Source organism: Talpa occidentalis, unplaced genomic scaffold (genome assembly GCF_014898055.3).
Source record: "Talpa occidentalis isolate TD23 unplaced genomic scaffold, MPIMG_talOcc4v2.1 talOcc4.2, whole genome shotgun sequence".
NCBI classification, from domain to species: domain Eukaryota; kingdom Metazoa; phylum Chordata; class Mammalia; order Eulipotyphla; family Talpidae; genus Talpa; species Talpa occidentalis.
In genome coordinates, this window is record NW_023602073.1 from 152,455,888 (window position 1) to 152,482,203 (window position 26,316).

The window sequence follows — 26,316 nt, forward strand, 5'->3', positions numbered from 1 at the left end:
ACGGCCCGTGGGGCCTGAGATACACGAAGACGCAGGCAACAGGCCAGTGGCCACGGCGAGAAGTCCGTGGACTCCGCTCCAAGGCGAGGGGTCAAAGCCAGCACAGCACCAGCCGCAGCGACCGGACGCGCCGCACGGCCAGGAGACTGCCTCACAGCACGACGGCGCCCACCGAGGGAGCATCATCGCCCAACGAGGGGCCCACGCAGGCTGCGGGGACGCCCGGCAGTGGAGGCAGGAGACCAACGACATCCTCCAGGAACTGGGCCGCGGCTCCGAGCAGACCCGTGTCCCAGGAAGACCCACAGAGGGCAGCGGCCGCCAGACGGCGCTTCCCGGCCACACCAGCGGGGACAGGCAAACCCATCCGCTGGGGCCTCGCCCCAGAAGGCCGCGCGAGAGGAGGGAGCTGCGAGTGACAGGCAAAGACGTGCCATGGGGGGGCCGCGGGGTGCTGTGGCACGTGGGGGACGACACAGAGACCCCTGAAACACTAAAATAAAAATTCCACTTAAATTTAACTCAAAATAAGATAAAGGCCTGGAAACCGTAGGGCACGTATTAAAGAAAGAGGCAGAAGACTCCCCAGTATTCATTTTAGGGACGTTTTCGGGGCCTCGACTCCAGACAGCGTGGGAAACAAAAGCAAGCAGGAAGGACCAGGGGCCCAGCGAGCCGAACGGAACAGCTGCCGGCAACAGACGCGCACAGAAGCAGGACGGCGCCCGCGGGAGGCACAGGGCCGGACCAAGGCCTGCAGAGACTCCTGCGACCCGCGGGACCAAAGCCAAGAACCCGTTTTTTTTAATGGGCCCTCGAGCTAGACAGGCGCCTCCCGAAGGACACGCGGGTGCGAGGCCAGGGCGCAGCCGGCAAGCGGGTCATTCAGCAAACGACCGGGCAGCTCCAGTCCCGGAGCCGGCCCCAGCCACAGACACTGGCCGGGAGGCGCCTGTGCTGCCGCAGCCTCGGCTGTGGAAGCCGCCGGGCAGGGACCGCGGCCCAGCAGGAGGGTGGCCCTGGCAGCCGCTCTCCGGATGCCCAAGCTCGGATGTGGGCCCAGGGGCAGAGGCTGAGCAATCAGCAGACGGGACGGCGGGCGTGAGTGCAGAAGAGACCCGGAGGCGAGGGACAGAGGCCCGCGGTGGCAACGAGGCCCTTCGGGCGCCCAGAGTCACAGTTGGCACAGCCTGGGCCTCAGGCGGGCAGGTCAGAGGTGGAGCCGCCCAGCCTCCTGCTGAGAGAGCCCAGAGGCGCAGGCGCTGCCTTCCTCTGGGTGGGGAGACAGCCAGGGAGAGGCTCGTGGGGACAGGGTGGGGCTGATGTGCCCCAAAAGTGTCCGGGGTCAGACAGGGCAGCCCCACCAGTTTGGGGCCCCCTGACTGGAGCCACACCCCTGCAGCCTCGGCCGAGCCCCACCTGCTCCCGCTGGTCCCGCTGCCTCCGGGGCGAGGCTGACGTCAGACACGGAGGGCCTAAGGCGGGACGCGGTCACCGGAGCAGATGCCCGCGTGGAGGAAGCTCTCGCCTGCAGCAGCGGCCGGCGGGGCAGAAAGCGGGCGAGGCCGCCCAGACCCTCTCCAGGCCACTGCCTGGTGCGGGAGACACGGATCGCCTCATCACCAGGCCACAAACCACAGTGCATGAGAATTAGGGGCCCTGCACCCACCAGACCAGGCCAGAGGACGAGCTCGTGTCCCCCCCAGAGGGTGACCCCTGGCGGCCAGCGGGTGTGAGGTGCCCGAGCCGCCGCCACATAAGGAGGGGAGGCCCTGGGGTCTGAGAGGCCCCCACCTCCCGGTGGCGCCCAGGGGGCCAGGAGCAGCCGCGCCGAGATCTGTCCCCCGTGGCGCGCTGAGCTCACAGCATCTGTTCTCCTTTCTCCAACTTCTGTCTTGGGAAAATACAAAATTGCTCTTTTTAAACACGTACCAAAAAATCCAGAGGCGTTCTAGCTGCAGATGCTTTTGAAAACCGTTTCCTCCCACCTTCAATTTTTGCCTGCTAGCATCCCCGTCACGCGGGGGAAGACGAGGGACTCACGAGACTCGCCAAGAGCCCTGCTGGCCCTGCGGGGGCTGCTCGCCGAAGGGCACACGTGTGCTGACCGCCCGGCCACGCGGCTGCAGGCGGCAAGAGGCCCAGAGCCGGGCACCTGCTCCACGTCGCCCACACTGGAAGCGACGCCAGGTCGCGCCGGGAGAGGCAGCCGGCGCCGGTGGGGCCCACGGAGACCGGACTCAGGAGCCATGAACGTCTCCGGGAGTCATGGGGCGCGTTCCCTCCCGCCGCGCCTCCCGGGCCCCAGCCTCGTCTGGAAGGCCCTCGGCTCCGTCCCGCGCGCCATCACAGCAACGAGACGGCGGCCAGGAGGGGCCGCGACCCTGAGCGCGTGTTCTAGGCGCCGCGCCGTCCGGGCAAGGGGCAGAAGCAGGGGACACGCCAGCTCCCCAGGAAATCAGTCCCAGGTCAGACACAGAGCGCCAGGTGACCCGTGGGCGACCTCCAGGTGCCCCTCCTGAAGGGCGGGGTCTCGGGTGCAGGGCGGGGGGCAGCCCCTGGCAGGACAGCGGCGCAGGCCGTCCTCCCCTCCCGCCCCCGCGCCTCCTGAGTCCTCTCAGCAAACGCGCGAGCCAAGCGGCGCGGGCTCGCTGCCAGCCCGACTCAGAGAAGCCCCACAACGCGGCTCTCGCCAGTAAACAACCCTCCCACCCTGAGCGTGCGGGCAGCGCGCGGCTGGGGGCGGGGGGCGCTTGGGCTGAGCAGAGGTGGACGCGCGCCGGCGGGGCCAGGCTGGCCTGGACTGCGGGGCCACGGAGCAAGCCGGGCGTGGGCGCAGCGGCCGCCTGGGGGGAGCGGGGTGGGGCTCAGGCGGCTCTCTGGGTGCTCTCCTGGACTCCCAGAAGCCCGAGGGCTGGAAGGAGTAAGCAGGCGCCCTCGGCGCTCCTGTCCAAGCCCGGCCCCCGCCCACGGGGTCAAGTGTGACACCTGGGAGCAAAGAGAGAGACTTTGGCTTTTGACCCCAAGCCCTGGCTCCATTACCCCAAAGCTGCAGCCGCCCTTGGGACGTTTTCAGGGAGTCAGTGTTTCTCGGAGACGCCTCAGTACTTGGGGTGCGGCTCTGCTGCTCTCTACACAGCACATCTCTCGGATGCCCCCTCTCACGACCCCGAAAACAAAGAGGAGAGAAGCCCAGCGGCAGGGCCCAGCTGGGGGGGGCGCGGGGCCGTCCAGGCATGCATGCCTGGAGGATGAGCGGCCACTCCAGCGGGCACCCAGAAGTGCCCCAAGTGATGCCGGGATTTCTCCAGCACTGACCTGTACCAAAGGGCTCTGCGCAGGGTCTGCACAGAGAGGGCTCCTGGCTGCGATGGGCACACGCCACGTCCCGGGAGCTGGTCCTTTCTTCCCGAGGCTGTCTTGGCGGCCACGGGGTGGGGACACCCCAGCCTGTCACGTTGCCCGGCCCAGAGGCTGTGGGGTGTTTCGGGGGCCTGTGGTTGGCAGGACTCAACCAGCACGGCACAGGCAAAGGTAAGGCTGACCCTGAACGGGGGTTCTGAGACGGCAGTTTTAGAGGTTGCCCAGGCACACTCGCGGAGGCTTCCTGTGTGTGTAGATGGAGAGACGAGGGCGTGCTGGGGATGTGGAGCCGAAACCCCAGACCTCACTGGTGGGTCACACGCCCAGCATCCGGTGGTCACTCGGAGCGGTGGCAGGGGCTGGCAGGACATACGTCCACGCAGGCAAGCGCCGGGCTCCACGGCTGTGCTGACGCCACAGGCGGTCACGCTGCGCCTTGGAGGACACGCTGCCTGTTGTCATGCATGTCCCGTGTCCCTTTGTGCTGCCCCAGGACGTGCCAGCAACCGGGGCTCCAGGCGCGGGCCGGTGCATCCACACACCAGCGGGGTTCAGAGTGCGGTGCCGTCGCCCCCCATGCATTGTGCCGGCTCGGCCTTCTCCAGAGCGCTGCGGAGGGCTGAGGTGGTTCAGTCTCTGGCTGGACAGAAAACCAGCAGGGATGCAAGGCGGCCAAGGGACGGCGGGTGGAGCCAGCACCAGGGCCGAGGAGTGGGGTCCCGCTGCCACACACCCTCCGAGGAGGGCACCTTCCTGATACGGTTTGCTAACTGTGGCGCACGCCCAGACGGGAAGCCTGACCCCTAGTCCAGGCCCCACCCGGCCTCGCTGCCCGGAGGCCGAGAGGCTGGGCACAGGGAGAAGCTGACCCTGTCAGAGCTCGGCAGCCACGGGCACAGGGGGGCACTGTCCCAGCCAGCGGGCACTGGCATCAGGATGGCACATATGCTGCAGCCCCGCGTGGGTCTCCAGCGCCCCCGCAGCTCGCTGCGAACCCCCAATAGGGGGTTTCCCATCAGGAAACAGCGCCCCCCTCCCGTCTCCTGAGGGGATGCGAGGCTGTACAGGGGCCCACGGGCCTTGCTGCATCCCCCCTACCCCCGGCCCTGCGCCCCCGCCCTGCGCCCCCCACAGCCAGCCCAGCGAGGGTCACGCTGCCCCAGGCACAGCCCCGCGAAACCCGACCCCCTCAGGGCAGCTGCTGAGCCCCGGCCGGGGCGGGGTGTCCTCCCCGCCCGCAGAGTCCCTGGCAGAGGAGCCCCCCGGGAAGGCGGGCCCAGCCAGCTGCTGCTCTAGGGCCTGAGCGCACCAGACCCGACAGCCCAAAAACCCAGCGGCCACTGCTCACCCGCCCCACGCGCCGGGCCTGACGGAGCCCGCGCCACCCTCCCGGCCTTCAGGGAGCTTTAAGTCCCGCGTCGCCCGTTCTACACCCAGGCTGGACCTGGGGGTGAGCGGGGTGCCCAGGTGAGAGTCCTGGTAAGCACCGGTCCAGGCTCCGGCCTCCCCTGCAGCCCGGCGGCTCGCCCGTTGTCAGCTCGCCCAGTGCCCGCCGCGTGGCCGCCTCATGAAGGACATGGCCGGCCATGTCCTTCCCTGGTCGGGGGCAGCACCCGGGTCTCTCCCAGAGGACCCCAGCGCCCCTCCCCGTGACCCCCCAGGCCCTGCCCTGCTCCGCTCCATGACCAGCCCAGCGCTCCGGCTAGGCCCAGGCTCTGGAGGGAGGCGGCGCCCATCGCTGGGTCCTGCCTGGGGAAGGACCCGCCCCACGCTCTCCGGTCCCTTTGGCGGGACGCCGGGGTCGCGCTCACGTGCACGCCTGTCCTGCCATCACACACTGAACAGGACTCGGGGACTGGTCACCTCACGCGTCCAGGCCTGCCCACCCCCCAGGCCGAGATAAAGCAGGGCGGTTACCTCCTCCTCCTGCGCGGCGGCCGCGGAGGGCTCCGAGTCCAGCAGGAGGCCGTCCTCCGCGGTCTGACAACAAAGGCACAGAGCAGGTGGGTTAGCGTGCGGGGAGGACGCAGAGGACCGCGCGCGGGGACGGGCCTGCTGTGACTGAGTCTCCTGCCCAGGACGGGCCGCCCGGCTACGCGCGAGGGCAGGAGAGGCCACTGATCCAGCGGGGGTGGATATGCTGCGGCTGGAACATTCGCCCTGTGGGGGGCCGTCTGCAGCCATCCTGCATGAACGGAAGGGGTCACCATCCCGCTGGCCGCCACAGGCCACAGATGTGCCGTGCTGAGCCGCCCTGGGCTGGGAGACCATGCCGCCCTGGCCCGATGGCAGGGCTCACGCCTTTGGGATTTGGGCAAGCTGCTCGGCCTTGTCCTCTCACGTCACATTGGGGCCCTCGGGACCCTGCACCGGCCACCAGGCCCTCAGGACATGGACCCCTGACTGGCCACGCGGGGCCTCTGGACACGTAGCCCTGATTGTCCGCCCAGCGCCTCGAGGCGACCTGTCTGCTGTCTGTGGCTTCGCCCTCGGCCTCGCTGGCCTGAGACTCTAGGGAGCTAAGAGGCCTTTCCCTGTCTCGATCCCCGCAGTGTCCCGGGAGCACTCACAGCCCGGATCGCCCGGGGCCGCCTCCCGGCCCCCTCGCTGTGCCCAGCCGGGCTGTGGTGTCCCTGCGGACCAGTCCTGCCTTGGCCTGGCTAGACCCTCCTTCACGGAGCTTCACCCGCCTCCTCCAGCGGTGACGGCCATGCTCGGGGTGTCTGCCAGGCCCAGGGCCGCGCTAGCCAGGTGTCCGCCTTGGAAGATAAAACGGGCCCCCAGAGCATCTCCAACAGCCACAGGCCGCAGCTGGCCCCAGACACCGGGGTCTGCGTGGGAAGCGCAGCGACTGCTGTCAAGGACTGTGTCCTAGGGGGGCCCAGAGCCCGCCCAGCTCAGGTTCCTCAGACGCCAGGAGCCCAGAGGGCCGGCAGGGACCTGCCCCACCCCGCCGGCCCCCAGGGCGCGGGCCTGGCACCCACGGGCGCCCTAAGGACGCAGAGGGCGGCGGGGCGCGCGGGCAGAGCCGAGGCCCGCCCGGTGGTGCCACACGCGCACGCGGCAGGCGCGAGGGGTCAGGTCCGTCTGGAGGCGGGCCGGGCAGAGCCGCGGGGGGGGGGGGGGGCCTGCAGGGCCAGGGCGGCCTGAGGGAGGAGCCGCCGCTGCCCGCCCCCGCGGGGGAGCCCGTCCCCGCCCCAGCTCGGCAGGAGGGTTCACACGCGGGTCCGGCCGGGCCGTGGCGCTGGTTCCGGCCCGGGGGAGCGGGAGGCCTGAGCGGGCACGTGGGGGCTCGCTCCGGGCTGCCCCGCCCAGGAGGACGCGCGCTGCGCTGGGCCGAGGCCACAGCCGGGCCCCCGGGGCTGGGCGCGGGGCGCGCCGGCCGGGCCACCTGTTGGAGGCCGCGCTGCCGCCGCCCAGCGGGAACTCGAGGGCGCCTGAGGCGTCCCGGCGCGGGGTCCTCTCCGGCCACAGGGGGGGGGGCGGGGGGCGCCGGGCAGGCGCGGGCTCCACCGCGGCGCCCCAGGGCCCCCCACCCCGCGCAGACCCGGGGCGCCCCTTCGCGTGACCCCGCCGGGCGCCGCCCTCCCGGCCGCCCCGCGCGCTTCCGCGCGCGCCCCCCCCTCACCTCTATGTCCATGGGCTCCACCTCGATCTTCTTCCATAGCTCCAGCAGCTGCGCGATCGGCATCGCGGAAACTTTCCCCGCGGGCCCGACGGCGGGGGTGGGGGGGTGTCGCGGCGGGGCGCGGGCGGGGGGCGCGGGCGGGGGGCGCGGGCGGGGGGCGCGGGCGGGGGCGCGGGCGGGCGGGCGGCGCAAGATGGCGGCGGCGCGGGCCGGGCGGCGCGGGCTGCGGGCTGCGGGCTACGGGCCCGGCGCGGCGCGGCGAGGGCGGCTTCGGCGCGGCGGTGCCTCTGCGGAGCAGCCGCGCTCCCGCCCGCCGAGGCCTGTCCCCCGCGGGCGCCTCCCCCCCACACCCCTTTCCCTCAGCGGCGGCGGCGGGCGGCGCGCGGGGCTGAGGCTGCCGCTGCCATGGAAACCGCGCGGCAGCCGGGGGCGGGCGGGGGCGCGGGAGCCGGGTCAGTGGCGCCCCGCGGGGCCGCCCTGGGGCCGCCCAGCCCGTGCCCGCGCCGGAGTGCGCCCCGAGGCGCGGGGTGGGGGCCGGGGCCATGGGCCGCGGCCGGGAGGAGCCCCCCACACGCGCCACACCCCCACAGCGCCTGGGGCGCCGGCCGGCCAGGCCCGGGCCACCCCTGCGCCCCTGGCCGCCCCCTGGCCGCGGGCACCTGTGCCCGCGAGCCCTGGAAAGGCCCCGGCGCCCCGCGGGCTGAGGCGGCCCCGGGAGCCGGCCGGGCCTCTGTCCTGCCCGCGCGCAGCCGGCCGGCGGGAGGCCAGGTCGTCGGTGACCGCCGCAGGCGCCCGGCTCGCCCGCTCCAGCCGCCGTGCGCCCCGCGGGGCCCGCGTCCGTGTGCGCCATCCCCGCCCCGCGGCCGGCGCGGCTTCCCGACAGCGCCGGGGACTCGGCCCCCGCGGGGCGAGGCCGCGGCCACCGCGATGAGGCCCAGACCCGTCCCGGCGGGCAGGACGGGAGCCGGCTCCGGGCCGCGCCGCCACCCGGGCCGGCCTCCAGGCCCGTCCCCGCGCCACAGGCCCTGCTCGGGGGACGGGCAGGCGGGGCGCCGCCTCGGCGTGGGCAGCCCGGCGCCTGCGGGCGCGGGGTCGGCCCGGCCACTCGGGGTGGAGGCCGGGCGGTGTCCGAGGCCCCGGCAGCTCCGGGCGTGGGCCGAGGCCAGCCCCCTCCTCCTCGGGGCCCCCCTCATGGACGCTCCCGGCTCCCCAACGCCAGCGGCGGCGAGTCTGTCACCCTCCGCCGCCCCGCAGCTCACTGCTGGCGCCCCAACCCCTGCTCGGAGTGGCGGAGATGGACCCCCACACCCCACACCCTCCACACACCCCCCCACACGCCACACCCCACATCACACACCCCACACACACCACGCCACATACACACCCCCTACACACACACACCTCCCCAAACACACACCTACACACCCCACCACACCCCCCACACCACACATCCCGCACCACACACCCCCCACCCCACATACCCCCCACACACACCCCCACCCCACATACACTACACACACACCACGCCACATACACACCCCCTACACACACACACCTCCCCAAACACACACCTACACACCCCACCACACCCCCCACACCACACATCCCTGCACACACACACCACACCCCACATCACACACCCCACACACACCACCCCACATACCCCCCCACACACACCCACCCCACACACACTACACACACACCACGCCACATACACACCCCCTACACACACACACCTCCCCAAACACACACCTACACACCACACACATCCCTCCCCCCACACCACACATCCCCACACACACTACACACCCCACACACCCCCTACACACACAAGCACACACACACACCTCCCCACACACATCACACACCTCCCCACACACACCACACACATTTCACACACACACCACCCACATCTCACACATACACACCACCGTACACATCACACCACACCACACCACACACACTGCGCACACACACTGTTCAGAAAGATGAAACATCGCAAAAGTCAGCAACTGTGTTTTAATTTCCTCATCTAATTCCTCCAGAAATTAGACAATCTTGTGGAGAGACTCTGGGGGCTGACCCGCCCTCCTGGCTGGGCGTCTCGCTGACCTTGGGGGCCGCAGACACACCCGGGCCCAGGCTGAGGCCACACGCCCAGCGCGGCCCATGACGTCATCGCCAGGGCGTGTCTGCCTCAGCCCCGGGCCAGTGCGCTGGCTCCCACTTTATCTCAGCATCCATCGGGCCGACCCCACCACACTGCACCGGCGTCAGCCCCCTGGACAGTCCTCAGCAGGCGCGGGCTCTGCGTCCCCTGAGCCTCCTTCGCAGACGTCCATGTGGCACAGAGCAGGCGTCCCTTGGCACCGCGAGGAGGGCGCGGGGTCTCCAGGAGCCGAGGGTCAGTCTAGTCCAGATCCGGGCAGAGCGCGCCGGTCGGACCAGCTGAAGCACAGCCGACGCCAAACACAGCCCCGGGGCGGCGCGGGGTCTACGGGACTGCAGCCAGAACCTCCCCTGAAGCGGCCCCGGGGACCCTGACCAGCAGGACCTCGAGACCAGGGCCAGAGGCGCCGGGCCTGCCTCTCACGCTGTCACTGCCATCACTGACCTGGTCTGGCGTGAGTCCCGTCGCCAGGACCAGACCAGAAGTGACCCCAGAGTCAGGCTGAGCAGAGGAGGCCTGGAGGCAACTCCCCAGGAGGCTCTGAACAGTGACGGAGGCCTCCCCGGGACCGCCCTCGAGGGCACTTGGGTGGAGAGTCGGCTCCTGGGCTCAAAGCCACGGTGGGCGCCCTTTAGGCGCCCCTTAGCTATCAGCCACTGGGGCATGGTATTTATAGGAGCCTCCCAGATGCCCCAGGGGGCCCTCATCTGCTGCCGGGGGCAGTCTTTGGGGTGATTATAGCGCTCCCACCCTGGAGCAGTAACTCCAGCACTGGGGTCCCTTCGCAGAAAGGAGGTCTGAAGGGTGCTGTGTGTTCTGTTGGGGTCGCGCATCCTGAACAGGCTCATGGTCCTACCCCCACCCAGCGGAGAGACCCCAGACCCCCGGGCTGCAGGTCCATAATGTCACCACCACCGGTGGAGTCGGCAGCCAGGCTCGGCTCGAACCAGACTCTGGGCCTGGGGGGCCGGGTTTGTTGCCGGCCTTGAGCGCCCCTTGGGCCCAGCTCAGCGGAACCGGCGGGACGCAGTCCCCAGCTGGTCTCCCTCTTTCTCGGACTCATTCATGTTTTCATTTCCCTTTTTTGTAAATAAACCCTTCATTGGCCTTTCGTGCGTGCCTGCGGCTGGGTCTCTAAGTCTCCGCTAAGCACGCGGGGCAGGACCTGGACAGGCCACCCCATTCCATTCCAGAACAGCCGAATCGGGCTCCTTGAGAGAAGGCATCGGGGCCTGCTGCCAAGAGGGGACACGCGCAGGTCCAGGCCGGGAGCCCCCACCCCGCTCCTCTGCACAGACCAGTTGTCTCCTGCCCTCAGCCTTGTCTTCTACAGCAAATGCTTTAAAAAAAAAAATCATTGAAAAGGGAGGAAGAAGAATGCGTGCCGCCATTAGGAGAGCAAGAACAGAATGGACGCCACCTTGGCGTGTGGCCTCGCAAGAGGAAACCGACCTCACGTGAAGTGTCTGCTAGACCAGCGGGGTGACAGGCCCACATCTGCGTCCACATTTGAGAGGCGAAAAGAATTAATGCAGAGCAGAGAAACGGAAAACACCCTCGGGGCAAAGAACCAGCGAAACAAGAAGGTGGCCGCCCCCAGTAGGCCCCCGGGGCTCGCCCTGACCCCCCAGATGGGGAGCCTGAGATACCCCCCGGCCTCGCAGGGAAGGCCCTGGGCGCAGGCCCCACAGACAGGCCCGCAGGAGGGGTGTGGGCGGGCTGGGAGGCCCTGGGGGTGCAGGCCCTGGCCCCTGCAGCCAGAGACCGGTGGAGTGGCGGCCGTGTCTGCCACCGGCCCGGCCCGCGCCCGCGACACACACAGCCAGAGCTGAGCCCTTGCTTGCCCGCGAGCAAGGGGCTTTTCAGGCATCTACACAAGGTGTACGTGGGCGGGGAGGGTGGGCGTGAGGCAGCCGCGTTCCTGGAAAGAGGAACCGCCGCGTAGCAGTGGCCTCCTGCCCACCAGGCCCGCGCCCTCGCACGTACTGGGGCCCCAGGGCCCGCCTGGCTGCAGCCCCGTCCAGGCCTGCGTCCCCACCGTCCAGCAAGGCTGGTTCTCAGGAGTCTCTGGACAGTCTTGGCTAGATACGGGAATACGAGCCTCAGGTGCTGGGAGGGGACACGGCGTGGGGCCCCTGCACCAACTCTGGGCTGGGCCTGGGCCTGAGCCCGGCGGCCAGTCAGCCTCCCAGGGGGAATGAAAGGTCAGCTCGAGCCCGACCGGTGTGTTAACCAGGAAAGAGGCAATGCAGAAAGGAGCAGGCGTCTGAAAGCAACCGTCCCTCGATGTGCGCGTGCTTGGAGGGCCTGGAGCAGAAGCCCTTTTTTTTAAGGATTTATTCATGTGTACAAGAGCTGGGGTGCAGGCCAGAGGTGGGGGTGAGAAGATTCCCCAGCGACAGAGTGGGGGGCAGAACAGGCGGATCCACTGAAATCCACTGCTGAGGGCAGCAGGAGGAGGCAGGAGAGGTCTGCTGCGCCCTGTGGGTTGCTCCCTGGCCGGGGGTCGAACTCAGGCCATAGCGGTGACAGCCTGAGACTGACCCCTGGGCCCCCCGGGGTCTCGATCTGCACAGCTGTCTGATGGAAGAAGGGGCAGTGTCCCCTCGCCCCTCGCCAGTGGCCCAGCCCCTGAGAACGCCCCTCCCTCTCCTCCGACCCACAGCCCTGCTTGGGGTGCCGCTGGCCCCTCTGCTGAGCTCGCCCTTCTCTCCTGGCTCCTGGCTCTGCCCCTCCCCTGCGCCAGCAGGGCCCTCCCTCCGGCAGCGGCTGCGCCAGAGCTCAGCTCAGGGGATGGCCAGCCAGGTCCGCCCCCTCCTGGCTGAGCCGTCTGCTCGGCTGCTCCCTCTGTCCCGCCTCTCAGCATTGTTGCTGTTTTTAATCCACTCCAAAGATTCCTCGAGGCTCACGTCTCTCATGTGGATTTTAGGGTGCGCTCCCCTGCACCCCTCGCCTGGAGCTGCTCCTTCCGACCCACGGTGGCCGCCTGGCATCTCAGCGCACTCAGCCGGGGGCACTGCCACGGCGCGGCCGGGGAGAGGCAGACAAGCCCGCGTCGGGCCAGGCCACGAAGGCCTCGATTTTTGAAAATAATTTTTGGGCAGATGGTTCGTTAAAACGTAGACGACAGTGAAGTGTGAGACACACAACGAAACACACGGTGTTTTTATTTCATGTTTAAAAACTCCCTTCCCCCAGGCAGGAAGGCAGAAGCGTTTGTTTCTCCGCAAAAAAATTTCCTGAAAACGTTCGTGCCCACGACTCGGGTGTGCCGTCTGCTGCAGAGCGCGTCAGGGGGGCGGACGGGGGGCTCCGCGGTTGAGCCAAGGGAGGGGCGGGGCAGCGGGGCTCGCGGGGGAGGGGCTGCCCACCTGCCTCGAGGCAGGCCCTCCGACAGGCCCTGGAGCCCCCTCAGTCTGGGTCCCCTCAGTCTTTAGAGCAACAGCAAGTTTCCTCTTGGAGCCTGAAGGCCTTGACCGGCCTGGTGGCCAGGCCACGGGGCGCGTATGGGCAAGCCCGCCCGTCTGTGGGGAGACCTGTCCACGCACACTCACGCAGGCCCAGGGCTCATGCACGTGGAAGCCACGCCCGAGGGCACACCCCCTTCCCCCCCAAGCAGAGACCCCCCCCCGCCATCGCAGCCGGGCACAGGCCCAGGACACAGCCCAGCACTGGCTGGGCAGCTGCCCCGCCTGGACGGCTGCCCCCACCCCCAAGGCCACAGCTGGCCTCACCTTGCACGGCCATCCCCGAGCACGCTGCCCGCTACCGTGTCTGGAGGCCCCTTGCGGCGTCCCCTCCCGCCTCCAGGTCACCCCTGGAGTTGCCTCTCCTCGCCCATCTCCACAGTAGCGGCTGCTGGAGGGGGGTGGAGGCGACAGGGGTGGCCCTGCCGGCCCCGCCCCCGTCAGTGGGGTTGCTCGCAGCTGGGCGGGACGGGCTGCCTGGAGGCAGACAGCGGCCCCTCTGCCGAGCCCGGACGCCGCCCTCTGCTGCGCTGGGCCGCCGCCGCGCCTGGCCCACCAGACACCCAGGGGCTCAGCAGGTTGGAACAGGTGAGGGCCGGGCCCCGGTGAGGCGGGGCCGGCGTGGGGCTGGCGCCGCGCAGCGCATCAGCCAGAGGCGCCTCAGCTTCCCGCCGACCACAGCGTCCGCGAGGCCTGCAGCCGCGCAGCCCGGACAGGCAGGACACGGCGGCTGTTCCTAAGGAAACCAGGCGGGGTAACAGGCTGGCGCGGCACATCGGGGACTGTCAGGCCCGCAACCCGCCAAGGGCCAGTGTCCTCAAGGCAGAGGACCAGGCTGGAGGCGGCAACAAGACCAACTGCTTGTTTTTGGAACCTGTGGGTTTGGAGTGCGGGTCCTCGGGTTCCTGCTGGGAAAGGGGTCACCAGAGCCAGGGGGTCAGGGAGGAGAAGCCCCGGCAGGTGCAGGTCACGGGCAGGCAGGAGGCGGCTGCCCTGCAGGAGCGAGCGGGTGACAAGAGGCACCTGCACAGGCACGGGCGGGCAGAGGGACGGCTGCCCCGGCCAGGGCGGAGACCGCTCTGAGAGTCCAGTTTTGGAGGGGTCACCCTTGAGCCCTGGGTTAGCTGCTGACTGTGGACAACCCTGCAGAATCTGAAAGGGCCCAGAGAGCCCACCGTGGGCTCCATCTCCATGTCCTTCCCTTGGGTGTGCCCGCTTGGGTGCTGTGCTTTGTGACCCAGGCGTTGGCACAAGGATCAGTGTCCACAGCTGTGAGGATGGCTGTGCCCAGCTCTGCCACCCCAACCTCCTGTGCGGGCCGGGTGTCTGGTCTTGTGGCGCCTCCTCTTCAGTTTTCCTGTTCTTGTCTCCATCAAAGTCACAGCCCTGGGCTCCAGGCGGGACCAGTGCCCAGGCTGGCCCAGGCCGTCAGCCCGTGTGAGGGCAGGAAGGGGGCGAGGGACCTGCCACTCGAGCTCCTGCATCCACCTCGCTACACCAGCGCTGAGAAAACGCGGACATCTGCACAGCCTGGGGCTTCCTGGGGGGTCCTCTAGGTGCCCCCAGGAGGAAACCCAGCAGCAGCAGCAGCATCCCCCCCAACCCCAGGAGGGCCCCAGGGTCCACCGCGGGCTGGGCTGTGCCTGAGCAGCAACCCCCCCACCACACTGTTCTGACACTGAGTGGGGCGTCACCTGTGTCTGCACCCGGAGCGCCCAGCTCAGCCTCTGGAGAGGCTGACCCAGCAGCGGCCACCCCCACAGACCCTTCCATGCGGGGCTGCGGCCCCTAAGGTGGGCATCCTGGCTGGGCTGAGGGGCCCTCACCATGCAGAACAAAACCGCACCCCCACCCACCCCAGGGCTCAGGACCCCTCCCTCCAAAGGCCAACTCCTGTCAGGCCCCAGGCGACCCTCGCAGCGCAGTCAAGGAAACACCGGCGGGGGAGGGGTACGGGGGGCTGGGGGAGCTGGACCTGAGGGGCCTGCACTTGCGCCCCGAGCTGCGTGTGTTGCAAACCAGGTCACCTCCGTGGAAAGCGCCATTAGGAACAAGCTGTTGCTGCCTGGGACGGGAGTGGGGGGCAGAGGGGGTACGTATGTTTACGCAGCTCAGGGCTTCCTGCCCCAGGGGCTGTGCCTGGTCTCACCTTTATGCTGCCACCCCCCCCAACCCCCCCAGCTGACCGGGAGCCCGGCAGGAGGGCGACAAACACCTGGCTCAGGCCTTGCAGACCCGCCTGTCGCCTGCAGGGTCTGGCTCTGCTGGGCTGGGCCGAGGCCTCTGCTGTGGCTACTTCCCGCTGGAGGCGGCTGAGTCCTCCTCACAGGCCCACAGGGAGGAGCGAGGAGCAAGGGCTGACCCCCTCCCCGCCAGCGCCCCCATCCGCCGTTTTCCCTCTGGGGGCTCGCAGACCCAGACCAGGCCGGTGGCCTCCACTAGACGCTGCTCCTGCTCCTGGATCCTGAGGGCGGCTGCAGTGGGGCCGTTGCCCACAGCTCTGCCCGCCTGCTGCTGCGGGCCGGCTCCAACTAGTCTGCTCCGGGGGCCAACCCCCTTGGGCCTGCCCGTGTCTCCCTCAAAACATCCGGGTCATCTCGACTTAAACATGGACGGCCGTGAAGGTGGGTGGCCAGGCTCTCGGCCTGTGGCCACTCTGGCTTCTCCCGCCGGCCGAGACGCGGCTGTGTTCTGGGGACCCTCCTCGCCCCCTGCCGGCCTCCTGCTTAGTGATCTTGTAAGATGTCTTCTGGAGCCTGAGTTTGGGGGTGCCTGAAGGCACCCGTGAGGTCACTTCATCTATTTCCACAAATGGAAGCTCCAGTCTCCACTGACCCGTCCAGAACTTCGCCCCTTTACAATCAAATGCAAAATAAGCCCCAAGTTAACATCTGCAGCGCCAGTGGGCCCTTCGCCTTCCTCGGGGTAAGCTGGGGTGCAGCCGGCGAGCTGAGCTTTGCTCCAGAGGCCTCATGTCCTCACTCCAGTGACTCACAACCCCGCGGGGAGGCGGCTGGGATGGGGGGAGACCCCGTCCCTGTGGGGAGGAGGCTGGGGTGGGGGGGAAGACCCCGTCCCTGCAGGGAAGCAGGAGGGGAGTGCAGACCCCATCCCTGCAGGCATCCCTGTGGAGGTGGGGGGCACTAGGGGGGCCACCCCTAAGTCTGCCTGGGGTTCTGCCTCTACTCCCGCCAGGGCTCCGGGAGTGACAGCTGCACCAGGAGCCGTGGCACCCTGGCGTCCCGCAACTAAGCCCGTCCACGCGCCTGCCCACGATGCCCCACTGCGCCTTGGGGGGGGCAGGGAGAGAGGCGCAGCCAGGAGCCCCTGGACCCCGGCCCTACTCCGGCCTCTCGCTGCGCCTCAAGCAGCCCACCGCCCCCTGGACTGTAGCGGCTCCCGGGCCTCGGCTGGGCTGGGCTGAGCCACGAGAGGATGCGTGATTCGGAAACTAGTTAACTACATTCTCCCTCGTGTCTCTCAGGCTCATCTCACTGAAGCGCCACCGAAGGCCTCACATACCAGAGTGTCTCAATGTGTGGATGGCAGAACCTGTTTCAAGCAGGGAGGTTTGGGGGTTCTGGGGTACCCCCTTGCTTTGTAACCACCCCAGCATCCCCCTGAGCACCAGCAGTGCTGTAGTGGATGCCAGGAGTGCGGGGTTCACGGCGTCGTGATCCGTGGACACCCAAGACTGCGGCGGCTGCCACAGGGCGCGGCCCCTTTGGCTCTCCCAGTAGATCCGTGCTGCTGCCACAGCCCACCAGCGGCCACCCCACGGCCGCGTTAGGGGCTCCTTCCAGCAGCCGTGCGGGGCTCGACCCGGGCGAGGCTGCATCTGCGGCAGTTTTGACCTGAATCTCTCCCACGCGACAACAGACACCGAATGTTCGAGTGCAAACCTGCCCCCCGCACCCCTGCTGCCCCACGAGCATCCCGCAGGGGCTGGACCCTGGCCAGCAGGCCCCTAATCCTGGCCCCTCCCCAGCCAAGCTCGGGCCTCGCCTCCTGCAGGCTCACGAGGGCCGGCAGCCCGTTCCTGCTGCTGTGGCTGGCGGTGCTGCCAGATGTGGTAAAACATTTTTAAAAGGTGTCATCGCAGCCTCACGAAGAGCCAGGTCTGGGACTTGAACGGCCCGCTGCTCACAGGCGGGGCCGCCCCTGCGGGGCTCTGCTCAGGGGTGCCAGCGTCGTGGGGGGGAAGACAGGCCTTCATGCCGCCACATGGGCCTCCTCCCAAGCTTAGCAGCTGCTGCAGGGACATCGTGGCCACACGGAGCAGGACTGCAGGCTGCGCCTCGGCTGCTGGCCTCCCACCTGCCCCTCTCCTTCCTGGTGTTGCCGGTGGGGTGGACAGAGGCCTGTGGGGTGGGGGCAGCAGTTTGGCTACGTATGGATGAGCTGGTCAGCACTGAGCCTGTGGATGATGGGGGCGGCTGGGGCAGTGGACAGGAAGGCAGGGTGACCACCTCCCAGCCTGTGTGGACTTGGGAGGGGCGGTGTGCCTGGAAGCCGCCCCCAGGAGTCCAGGCAGGTGGCACCTTCCGCGGACACAGCTGGTGACCTGGCATCACTCGAGGGAAGGGTGCCGGACAGCTGGGCCAGCAGGAGACAGACGGCCCCGTGGCCCTCACCTGCATCCCAGACTCCAGCCTTAAGAGGCCAAAGCACCCCGTGGAGCCCACGACGCTGGCATCTCCCTGGCCCTGGAGCCACCGGCCAGCAAGGACACGGGACACCCTGGTAGCGGACGGGCCAAGACGACGTCCTTACATAGAGGGCTGCTCTGAAAATCCCGGCTGTTCTTCGTAGGCGCTGACCACCATGGGCGGTGAGCTCCAGCTCAAGTGTGTCAACTGGAATCTGACCTGGTCAAGAAACGTGGGTCGTGTCTTAGTTTCTGCAGCTAACAAAATTCAAGAGGGGCCGAGACCGGGCAGAACCGCGTTCAAAGGAGGTTTGGAGACTGAGAAGGCCCTGCTCCCTCCCCAGGCCGAGGTGTCCTGTGTCGCCACGAGGTCCTGGGGCGGCAGCGAGCTGATCCTCGGGCAGCGGCGGGACAGGCACCTGCACACCGGCCACAGGCCCAGGCCGCCAGGCCACCCCGGCACGGGGAATGAGGACCATCAGCCCCCAAGGGGAGAGGCCCTCGGCACCTGACCCCATCCAGCAGCAGCGCAGAGGGACCCCCACCGGATGCTGGCCTCCCCGCCCGGCCGGCTGTGTTTCCAAGACGCCAGAGAGCAAAGGAAAGGACACCCACGAGCTTTATTCCAGCCACAGAGCGGCTGCGGGGCGAGGGGCGTCCCCACCGAGGCCCAGGCCGCGCGGGAGACAGCGAAGGACAGGTGACGGGGCGTCCATTGGGGCAGCTTCCCGACCGGGCATCGGGGCAGGCTCTCAGGGTGGGGGGTAGAAGACGGGGCCATCCTTGCAGACCTCCAGGCCGGGCCCCAGGGCCCGCACCGTCCCTGGGGCCCCCGGCTCCGTGCAGTTCCGCAGGCGCAGGTCCTTGGTGAGGCAGAGCTCGATCTGACCAATGGTCTGCACGTCCTCGCCCTGCAGGACAGACAACAGGCTCAGCGCCGGCAGCCCCTCGGCGCCAACACCACCCGGCCCCAGGACAATGCGGCCCCTGCCGGGCCGGCCCCTCCATCCCACGGCCTCAGAACCGTGGTGCCTGTGGGAGTGGCGGCCTGGCCCGGGCTCCCCGCGCCGCTGGCGCCCCAACGCAACGTGCAGAGCACAGAGGCGCCCTGGGGAGCCCAGGCCTGTGCGGGAACGGCCGGACGCGCCCGCTGCTGCGAACCACGCCAGCAGCTGAGAGGACACTACAGCCGAGCGGGCCGATGGCTGGGCTGACGACCGAAGCCTGGGGGGGACGCAGGGGAGGGGCTCATGGGGGCTGGGGGTGGCAACGCCCCCGCGGGTGAGAGCCCACACCCTGTCAGGTACGGTGCGGGAGCGACCGTCACCTCCGTGGAAACACATCCAGTGAAACGGGATCACCACAGCTGGCGGCACCTGGCTCAGTGCGGACGCCCAGAGGTGCTAACCAGGGAAGCCTGTGGCGCCGACCCAGCCCCCTGCCCGGCTCCTGCAGCCCCGGTGGGGGAGAGGGGGTGGCGGGCAGAGCGCCAGACAGGCCGAGCACTCAGTGCACACGCTCCGCCGGAGACGCCGCACGGGCACCGGCCTTCTCGACAGGCGGGGGGAGGCGGGGCTGCCTGACCTGCTGGGCCGGGAGGCACTGGATCTTGGGCTCGACGCCGTACACGCCGGCAAGGGCGTCCTGGATGTCGGCAACCTGGAAGGACGGCGTGTCAGGAAAGCCTCCGGCTCTGCGGGCTCGGCGCGAGTGCGGGGTCACACCCTCAGCACAAGCGACAGCGGGGCAGGCCTTTGGTTCCTTCTCAACAGGGGCGGGGGAGGGACTTCGGTAACATTTACTGAGACACCAGGAGGGGCTCGTGGGGTCCCTGAAACCCCAGCCGTGGCTGCGGAGAGCAGACGGGCTCTGGGCACGACGCCGGAGGCGGGACCCACCTGGTAGTAGTTGGTGGACGGCTTTACCCCCAGTTTCTGGAGCATGCTAGGAGGAAACCGGAAAGCATTAGCCGCTTCCCTCTAGCGCGGCTCAAACACCCCCTCAGAGCGAAGGTGAGGATGGCCTTAGAGTGCTCACGTCTGTGCCTTTGGCAAAAGGCTCATTAACAAGAGCAGCAAGGGAGCCGCAGCCGCCCGTGTGCCCCCTCGGGCCCGGGCCTGCGGGCGCCCCGCTGCCACAACCCACTGGAGGGCACACACACGGCCACGGTTTGCCAGGCCGCTCAAACACAGCATCAACTCTGGGCGTGTATTCCGGAAAACCACTTGGCCAAACCTTTAACTGTCAACGCTGGGTCTTGGGGACACGGCCCAGAGGGGAGCAGGAGGACCCCCCCATCAGATGACGAGGCTGTCACGGCTGTGCGCCCCTCCTGGGGGCATCAGTGGCCTGGGCCTTTCCAGAGAGCCAGAGCAGCAGTGAGATGCGGGGGACGCAGTCCTGCATGCCTGGAGATGGCCCAGACCCGAGGAACCTGCCCCTCGCCTTGGCCCAGGCTCGTCCCCCCACCCCCCGGACCGCCCGCCATCTGGGGTGCCAGGAGAGGTGGCCCCGGCTCCCCACCTGCTGTGTTTTGACCAGAGCATTGGGGAAGGGGACACGCTTCTGCCCCAGCTGCGGGGGCCAGAGTGCAGGAGCGGGTCTGTGCCAGGCACAGGGTCCCGGGGCGGTCAGCGGGGCCCGTCCACTGGGGGATGCCGGCGAGGGGGTGGCCCCAGCGCCCACCTGTTGAGGGCCAGCGCCTTGAACAGGTCCAGGCTCTTGCTGAAGTACTTCCTCTCGGAGTTGAGGGCGTCCAGCTGGGCGGCGCAGGTCCCGTGCTTGTCCCACTCGTGTTTCCTGGAGGAACGTCCCGAAGTCCCTCAGGGGTGGCGGAGCAGCTCCCCGGGTGCCCACCAGGCTGGGCCGGGTCTGCACGGTGGTCAGGCCCACGGGAGGAGCGGCATTCTCTCCCAACAGCCCCCGCGGCCCCACAGCCCAAGTCACAGGTACAATCGACAGACCCCAGCAGAGGAAGCTGACCGGGGTACTCATGGCCGCCAGGCTGGGCCGGGATTCAGGACAAACACCCGTGTCTAAGGAAGCAGCGAGCGCAGCCCCCGGCCGCAGCCCTCCTCCCCGCCAGACCCCAGGGGCCCGCGGCTCTCGCCCCCCAGAGTCTGCAGGGAGACCGACTCCTCCGCCTCCCAGCCCACTTGGTCGGCGCCACAGGGCGAGACCATCGTCCCTGGTGGAACTGGGGAAGCCGAGGCGGGGGCGGGGCTGCCGGAGCCCCTCCCGTGGACACAGCCAGGCGGCCCGGAGCCCGGACCAAGCGTCAGCCGGCGCCGCGCCCCCTCCCGCCGCAGACGCAGGGAGGACGCACAGGCAGGTGCCCAGCCCTCCAGGGGCCGGTTCTCAGCAGCCGCCAGCACCACCAAGCCCCAGAGCGCCCGGCTGGGGCAGAGCAAGGACACGCCCGGGCCCGAGGCCCCAAGCACCAAGCCTGCTACCCGCCGCCAGCCCGGCTCTGCGCAGGGGCGGGCGCTGTCCAGCTCGCTGGGGAAGGCCGGGAGTCAGAGCCGCCTTGCTCCCTGCTCGACGGGAGCGGGCAGTCCGGGGCCTTCTGCCCGAGCCGTGGCTGAAGCACTCGGGGGAGCAGGAAACGCCTCTCGTCACGCTCAGTGCGTGTCAGCTGCTATTTCTGGAGCCAGCGGAAGCCAGCGCTGGTGGCGAGAATACGCTGAGGCATCGGCGTCCTTCAAAGCTCTGACCACCCCCCCCCCCGAGGCCCTCACCCCCGAAGACCAGGTCGCCGTCCCCACCACCACTGCCCCCAAGCAGGGCTGGTATGGCCACCCCCACCCCCGCCCGGGGCCACAAGGCCAGTGTGCTGGGCCCGGGGCCCCCACCCCAAGGGACAGAGCCCACCCCGGGACTCCCTCCCCCAAGGGACACAGCCCACCCCGGGACTCCCTCCCGAAGGGACACAGCCCACCCTGGTTCCCCCACAAGAACCCAAACCAGAGCCCTGCTTGGCGGAGGCCGCACACACTGCACCCGGCAGGCTGATGGGCAGGGACTTGCCCTGGACCGTCCGCAGCAGCACGTGACGCCGGCCCGCAGCCCGCGTGCCTAGCTCTCGGGGGTCGGAGGCGGGGCTGGGACAGACCCCTCGCCTTGACAAAGTCGGGGTGGAGGCTGGGCCCCGGCGGCGCGCCACAACCCCACAGGCAGCGGAGCGGCCCGGCTCTGGGTGAGGCCGCCCGAGGACACCCCGGCCCTCCCGGTCCGCGGGCGAGTGTGACTCCACCTGCAGGGACACCCGGCACGGCTAAGCCCTGCCCGCCAGGTCCCCAGGGACACTCGGGTGCGTGTCCGAGCCCAGCGCAGGGCCCCCCCGGGAGCCACTGCTGACTGCGCAGCTGCAGGCGTCTACCCGGGCGGCTCCCACGCCTCCTCCCCGACCCCAGGGCCGCTGCCCCTCTGAGCGGGCCCGGCGAGCACAGGCCTGGCCGCCCCGTGAGCACCGGCGTCTCTGCAGACGCTGCAGCCGTCAACCAGGACCACGGACGCCAGGCTCTCGCGCTGTGCCCGGCCTCCGGGGAAGCCCCACGGCCTCGCTTGGGCTTGAGGAGCTTTTTCTACACTTTTTCCTGAAAATTCTGCACAAAATATTTCCAGGTCAGTCACCTTTTTTGAAATAAAATCCAGTTACAGGCCTAGAAACCACGACACGGGGGTGGGGGGTGTGGGGGGTGTCCCCACCCTCAGCTAAGACCACGTGAGTAAGGGAGGGTCGCCTCCGCCTCCCCCAAGGTGTTTCACCCGGGCAGGCTTGAGCGACCCTGCCCTCTGACCGCGCCCCAGCTTCCCAGACTCGGCGCTTGGGCTTGACCCCCGACAGGAAACTTGTGCCAGGCGAGAAGGCATCCAGGTTAACAGCCTATTAACCTCACCTGCGTCCCCCACACTGCCTGGTCCCCCGGGGCGCTCGGGAACTGCTCCCCCGGCCCCGCCCGCAGACTCACCAGAAGTGGCTGCTGTTGGGGGAGGCGTGGATCACGTCGGGCCAGTAGGTCTTGAGCTCGGGCAGCAGGTCCTGCACGGACAGAAAAGCACGTGTCCCCCAGCACTGCCCACCCCCCATGCTCTGTGCCCCCCGCCTGTCTTCCCAGCTCTCTCCCGGGACAGTGCTGGCTGCTCCTCGTCCCTGGGCGCCAGGGCTGGGCCCCATTCCCCCGCACCCCATGGGAGCAGGTGTTTCCAGATGCTTTCCCGGCTCAGATTTGACATTGGGGCACAGGGGGGCTCCCTGCAGACATGGCGCTGCCCCTCCCCCAGGGGACAGAGCGGGACCCCCGCGCCCAGGCAGCTGGGGGTCTGGTCTTACCCCCACCAGCCCTCAGGAGGGGTGGGGGACGCTGGGGCGATGGCCCCGCCAGGACACTTGTCTGGCACAGACGCCACTAGGCACAGGGCTAAGAACGGCCCGCCAGGGAGGACCCCTCTGGCGCTCTGCCTGGTCCTGCTCCCAGGTCAGCATTGTCCACCTGCACAGGTCATGCCCACATCATCTCCAGCCCAGACCTCACTCCAGGCACTCCGGCCACCGTGCCCAGAACTGGCCACCGTGTCCAGAGCCAGCCCCCGCCACACCCCTGTAGCCCTGGGCCTAAACGGGGCACGACAGCCTGGCCACGTAGGCCAGCCCAGGCCAGAGTTTTGCTGGCTAGTCCCCTGCTGGCCAGGCTGCCCCGCTCCCACCCCCCCTGGAACGCAGCTCCCAGCCCCGCACCGAGGGCAGCGGGCCCAGCTCAGGGCTGCTGTCCCAACTAACAGCCTCACTGTAGGTGCCGCGCAAGCCAGGCAGGCAGGGCGGCTGCTGGGCCTGCTCCCCACCGCCGGCCCCCCACGGGCCTGGCAAAGCGCAGGCGCTCAACACCCCAACTGCTGCCTGCAGGTCTGGACCCTGAGCAATTCCTGGGCCGGCCCTGCCTCTTGGGGTCGGCAGCGAGTCTGGGAGGAATGAGACCCCCCAGGCTCCGGGAGGCCTGAGGGCTGCGAGGACCCGGCCGACACCGCAGATCTCCGAAAGGAGAAACAGTTCTGTTTATGGACCAGAAGCCACCGCCTCATCCTGTGGGGGACACGCGTTCCTCTAATGGGGACCCCAGAAGAGGGGGCGCCAGATCACGGCCCTGCCCAAGGGCGGGCGGTGCGGCGCAGGGAGAGGCTGGAGACGGGGAGGAGGCGACGGGGCGGGAGGAGCCCGGGGGAACGGGAGCAGAGACTCGGGCAGAAGCTGCGCTGGCGCCCCGGTGCTGGCGGGTGGGAGCAGACGGGGGAGCCCCGGGGGAGGGAACGCGGAGCTTTGATCCTGAGTCTGACTTTGCTCTTCTCCCCCAGGCTTGTCCGGCTGTTGCTGACCCCGTCCTGTGGGTCCCCACCAGGAGGGGCCTCAGACGGGGGCAGCTCTCGGGCCTCAGGCCCTGCGTGGGCAGCCCTGCCTGTCCGGGCGCTGGCCGCGAGGGGACGGGCGGCTCCGGGAGTTTGATTTGGAAACTTGACGCTGTCCCGCCTCTGCCGCGCGCCTGCTGCACTGACGCCCCTTCCCGCGAAGGGCTGACACGCTGGGGTGTGATCCACGCTGGCGCGGCCGGAGGCACAACTATTTAGAGTGAGCAGGTTTGGGGTTCTGGGGTGCCCCTCCCCCTGCCATGAACAAACCCACCGTTCTGGGAGAACCATATTCCACCCGTTTTCAGAGAAAGCCCGTGATCTCGCGGGCCCTGCCTGCAAATCCAGGCACTCGTCACCCTGGCACCGCAGGCTGGGGGCACCGAGCCAGCGGGCGGGGCAAGCCCCCCTCCCCACGTGCTTTCCAGTTAAGGGCGGGGGAGGGGACGGGGACCAAGGCCAGTTTAGAGCAGCGAACACTGGAGGGGTCAGCCGCGCCCCATCCCCGCCAGAGCAGGGCGCGGAGGGCGTGGGGGCGGCGGGCAAAGCCCGGGGTCCCTACCTTAATCTCGTTGAAATTGAAGTGCCACGACCGATTACATGACTCCGCCTTGTCGGGCCTCGGAGGAAGGGGGACACGGTCAGTCTCGGCTGGGAGGGCGTCCGGGGGGACCCCTGGGCAGAGCCTCAGCGCACGCCTGGGCCGGAGCCTCGTGTCCCCGCTGAGCCGGTTCGCGTGGCCGCCCCACCTGGGCCTCCGCACGGCCACCTCCCAGGGAGCCGCTGGCTGTGGCCGTGGCCCGCGGCGCCTGGGAGAGGCCCGGGAAGGACGGTGCCCCCACGAAGGAGCCTCCACACCTGAGGCCGACGCGGCCCCGCCTGCTCCCCATGAAGCTGATTCCCCTCGGCCTCCCTGGACCTGCTCCTCCCGCCACCGTCACGCGGACACGCTGGCTGGCTCGCTGCTGCGCGAGGAGGAGCGCGGCTCACCAGGCAGCAGAGTCCTGCCTCCCCGACCCACAGCGTGTCCAGGACGTGCTGATGGCTCCCGCCCAGTGGGCTCAGAGGAAAGGGGGTGGACGCCGAGGGGGCCCGGACCTCTGCGACCCCGGGAGGGCGCACCAGCGGGGGCGCCTGCGCCCTCCTGCCCGCCCCACAAGGCGGCTGGAGCCGGTTCCCTCTAGCTGGCCAGAGATTAAGGGAGAGGCGGGGGCGGCCCTGCCCCGTGGTCCCCTGCCCCCAGCTCCGGGTGAGCACAGGACACTGGGGAGGCCCCGGGTGACGTCCCCTGGGGCGGGCAGCACTGCGCTGTCACAGCTGAAATGAGCCTGGAGGACGCCGGCTGCAGCCAGCCCCCAGGGAGCCGGAGGCCACAGCGGGGTGGGGCGCGTGCAGGCCGGCCCCGGCCCCAGCTTACCCTGCCCCCGAGGCGCCCAGGGCGAGCCCCCGGACGGGCGAGCAGGGCTGCCCAGAGCAACAGCACACGCCACAGAACAAGCCCAGCAGGCCGGCCAGGGCGCGGACCGTGTCCCGTCTCCCAGGAAACACTGAGTCCAGGCATCCCGCGTGCGCCCTGACTCTGCAGAGTCAACCGGACACAGCCCAGCCGCGTGACCAGCAGAACCGCAGAGCCGAGGTCACGTGAGGAAACTCGTGGAGTCCAGGACCCGGCTGCCGCCTGCCCACCGCGTCGCCCCAGAGACACAGCCCGGGCCGGAGCGGCCAGGGGGCCAGCGGGCGCTCACCACAGGCCGTGGATGGTCCAGTAGTCGGGAGGGTGGTGACAGTCGTTCCGGGGCTCCTGGGGAGCAAAGACGCAGCGTGACCGGCCGGCTACCGAGAGTGTGAGCGGCTGCCCTGACCCGGCGCAGGACCCCACCGCAGGGCTCCCGCGAGCCGGGGCGCCCAGGCCTCTGCAACCCCCAGAGCCAAAGGGCTGCTCGTGCTTTTCCGCGCCTGCGAGTTGAGTCAGTCGGGCGACAGGAGCAGCGTCCTCACCGGGCAGCTGGGAGGAAGCACCTGGGAACAGGACCCACGCGCACCCTGCTGGCCACACCCCTCGGGCACCTGGCCCGCCGCAGAGTCCTAGCCCAGCCCGCAGCCCGCCCAGTGGGGTGCCCAGGGGCCCATGCCCCACGGAGATGGCTCGGCAGGGTGCCCCCAAGCACCTGCAGCTGCCACCACCCTCCCACCCAGCGCTGCTTCCCCGGCAGACGGCCGGGCAGGTGGGCCGGCCCCACCTTTCTCTTTGATGCCTGTGTGGGCCGACAGCTCCTTTCATGCCGCGTCGGGAAATTAGGGGGCCTGGTGTGGCGCCCACAGGACGCCCAGGCAGGACGGCCAAGCCTAGGGTTACACCAGGTCACCCCAGACACCACAGCTCCACGGTCCAGGGGTGGGTCACCTCCCGGGGTGCAGGCAGATGAAGGGCAAGGCTGGGACCTGGAGACCAAGGCTCTGCCCTAGGCCCACATGCATGGGGGACCCCCAGACACCTTGCCCTCATGCCAGACACCCCAGGGAGGGTCTAACCCCCCAATGATGAGAGTCCTCCAGGGTTTGCGCTTGTTCTTGTCTTCCTAAAGCCTCGGGGCGGGAACAAGGCCCTGCGCGTCTGCCTACCAGCTTGGGCAGCCTCTGC

The 26,316-nt window shown here is 69.3% G+C and overlaps 2 protein-coding genes across 4 annotated transcripts in view; both read right to left on the reverse strand.

The window, feature by feature from the left end:
• The window catches only part of RPS6KA2 (ribosomal protein S6 kinase A2), a 100,537-nt gene extending 93,451 nt beyond the window's left edge, over positions 1–7,086 (reverse strand). For 2 of the 3 annotated variants that reach the window (XM_054697971.1, XM_054697970.1), the window contains exons 1-2: positions 6,992–7,086; positions 5,281–5,343 (exon numbers count right to left, since the gene is read on the reverse strand). In XM_054697971.1, coding sequence (XP_054553946.1) covers positions 5,281–5,343; positions 6,992–7,054 — 126 coding nt within the window. In that variant the 5' untranslated portion in view covers positions 7,055–7,086. Of the gene's footprint in view, positions 1–3,318; positions 3,451–5,280; positions 5,344–6,991 lie in introns of those variants that run through there. The other variant, XM_054697972.1, reaches the window with a different exon arrangement.
• Positions 1–26,316, reverse strand: part of MPC1 (mitochondrial pyruvate carrier 1) — a 197,826-nt gene that overhangs the window by 107,724 nt on the left and 63,786 nt on the right. The gene's annotated exons all lie outside the window — the stretch shown is intronic.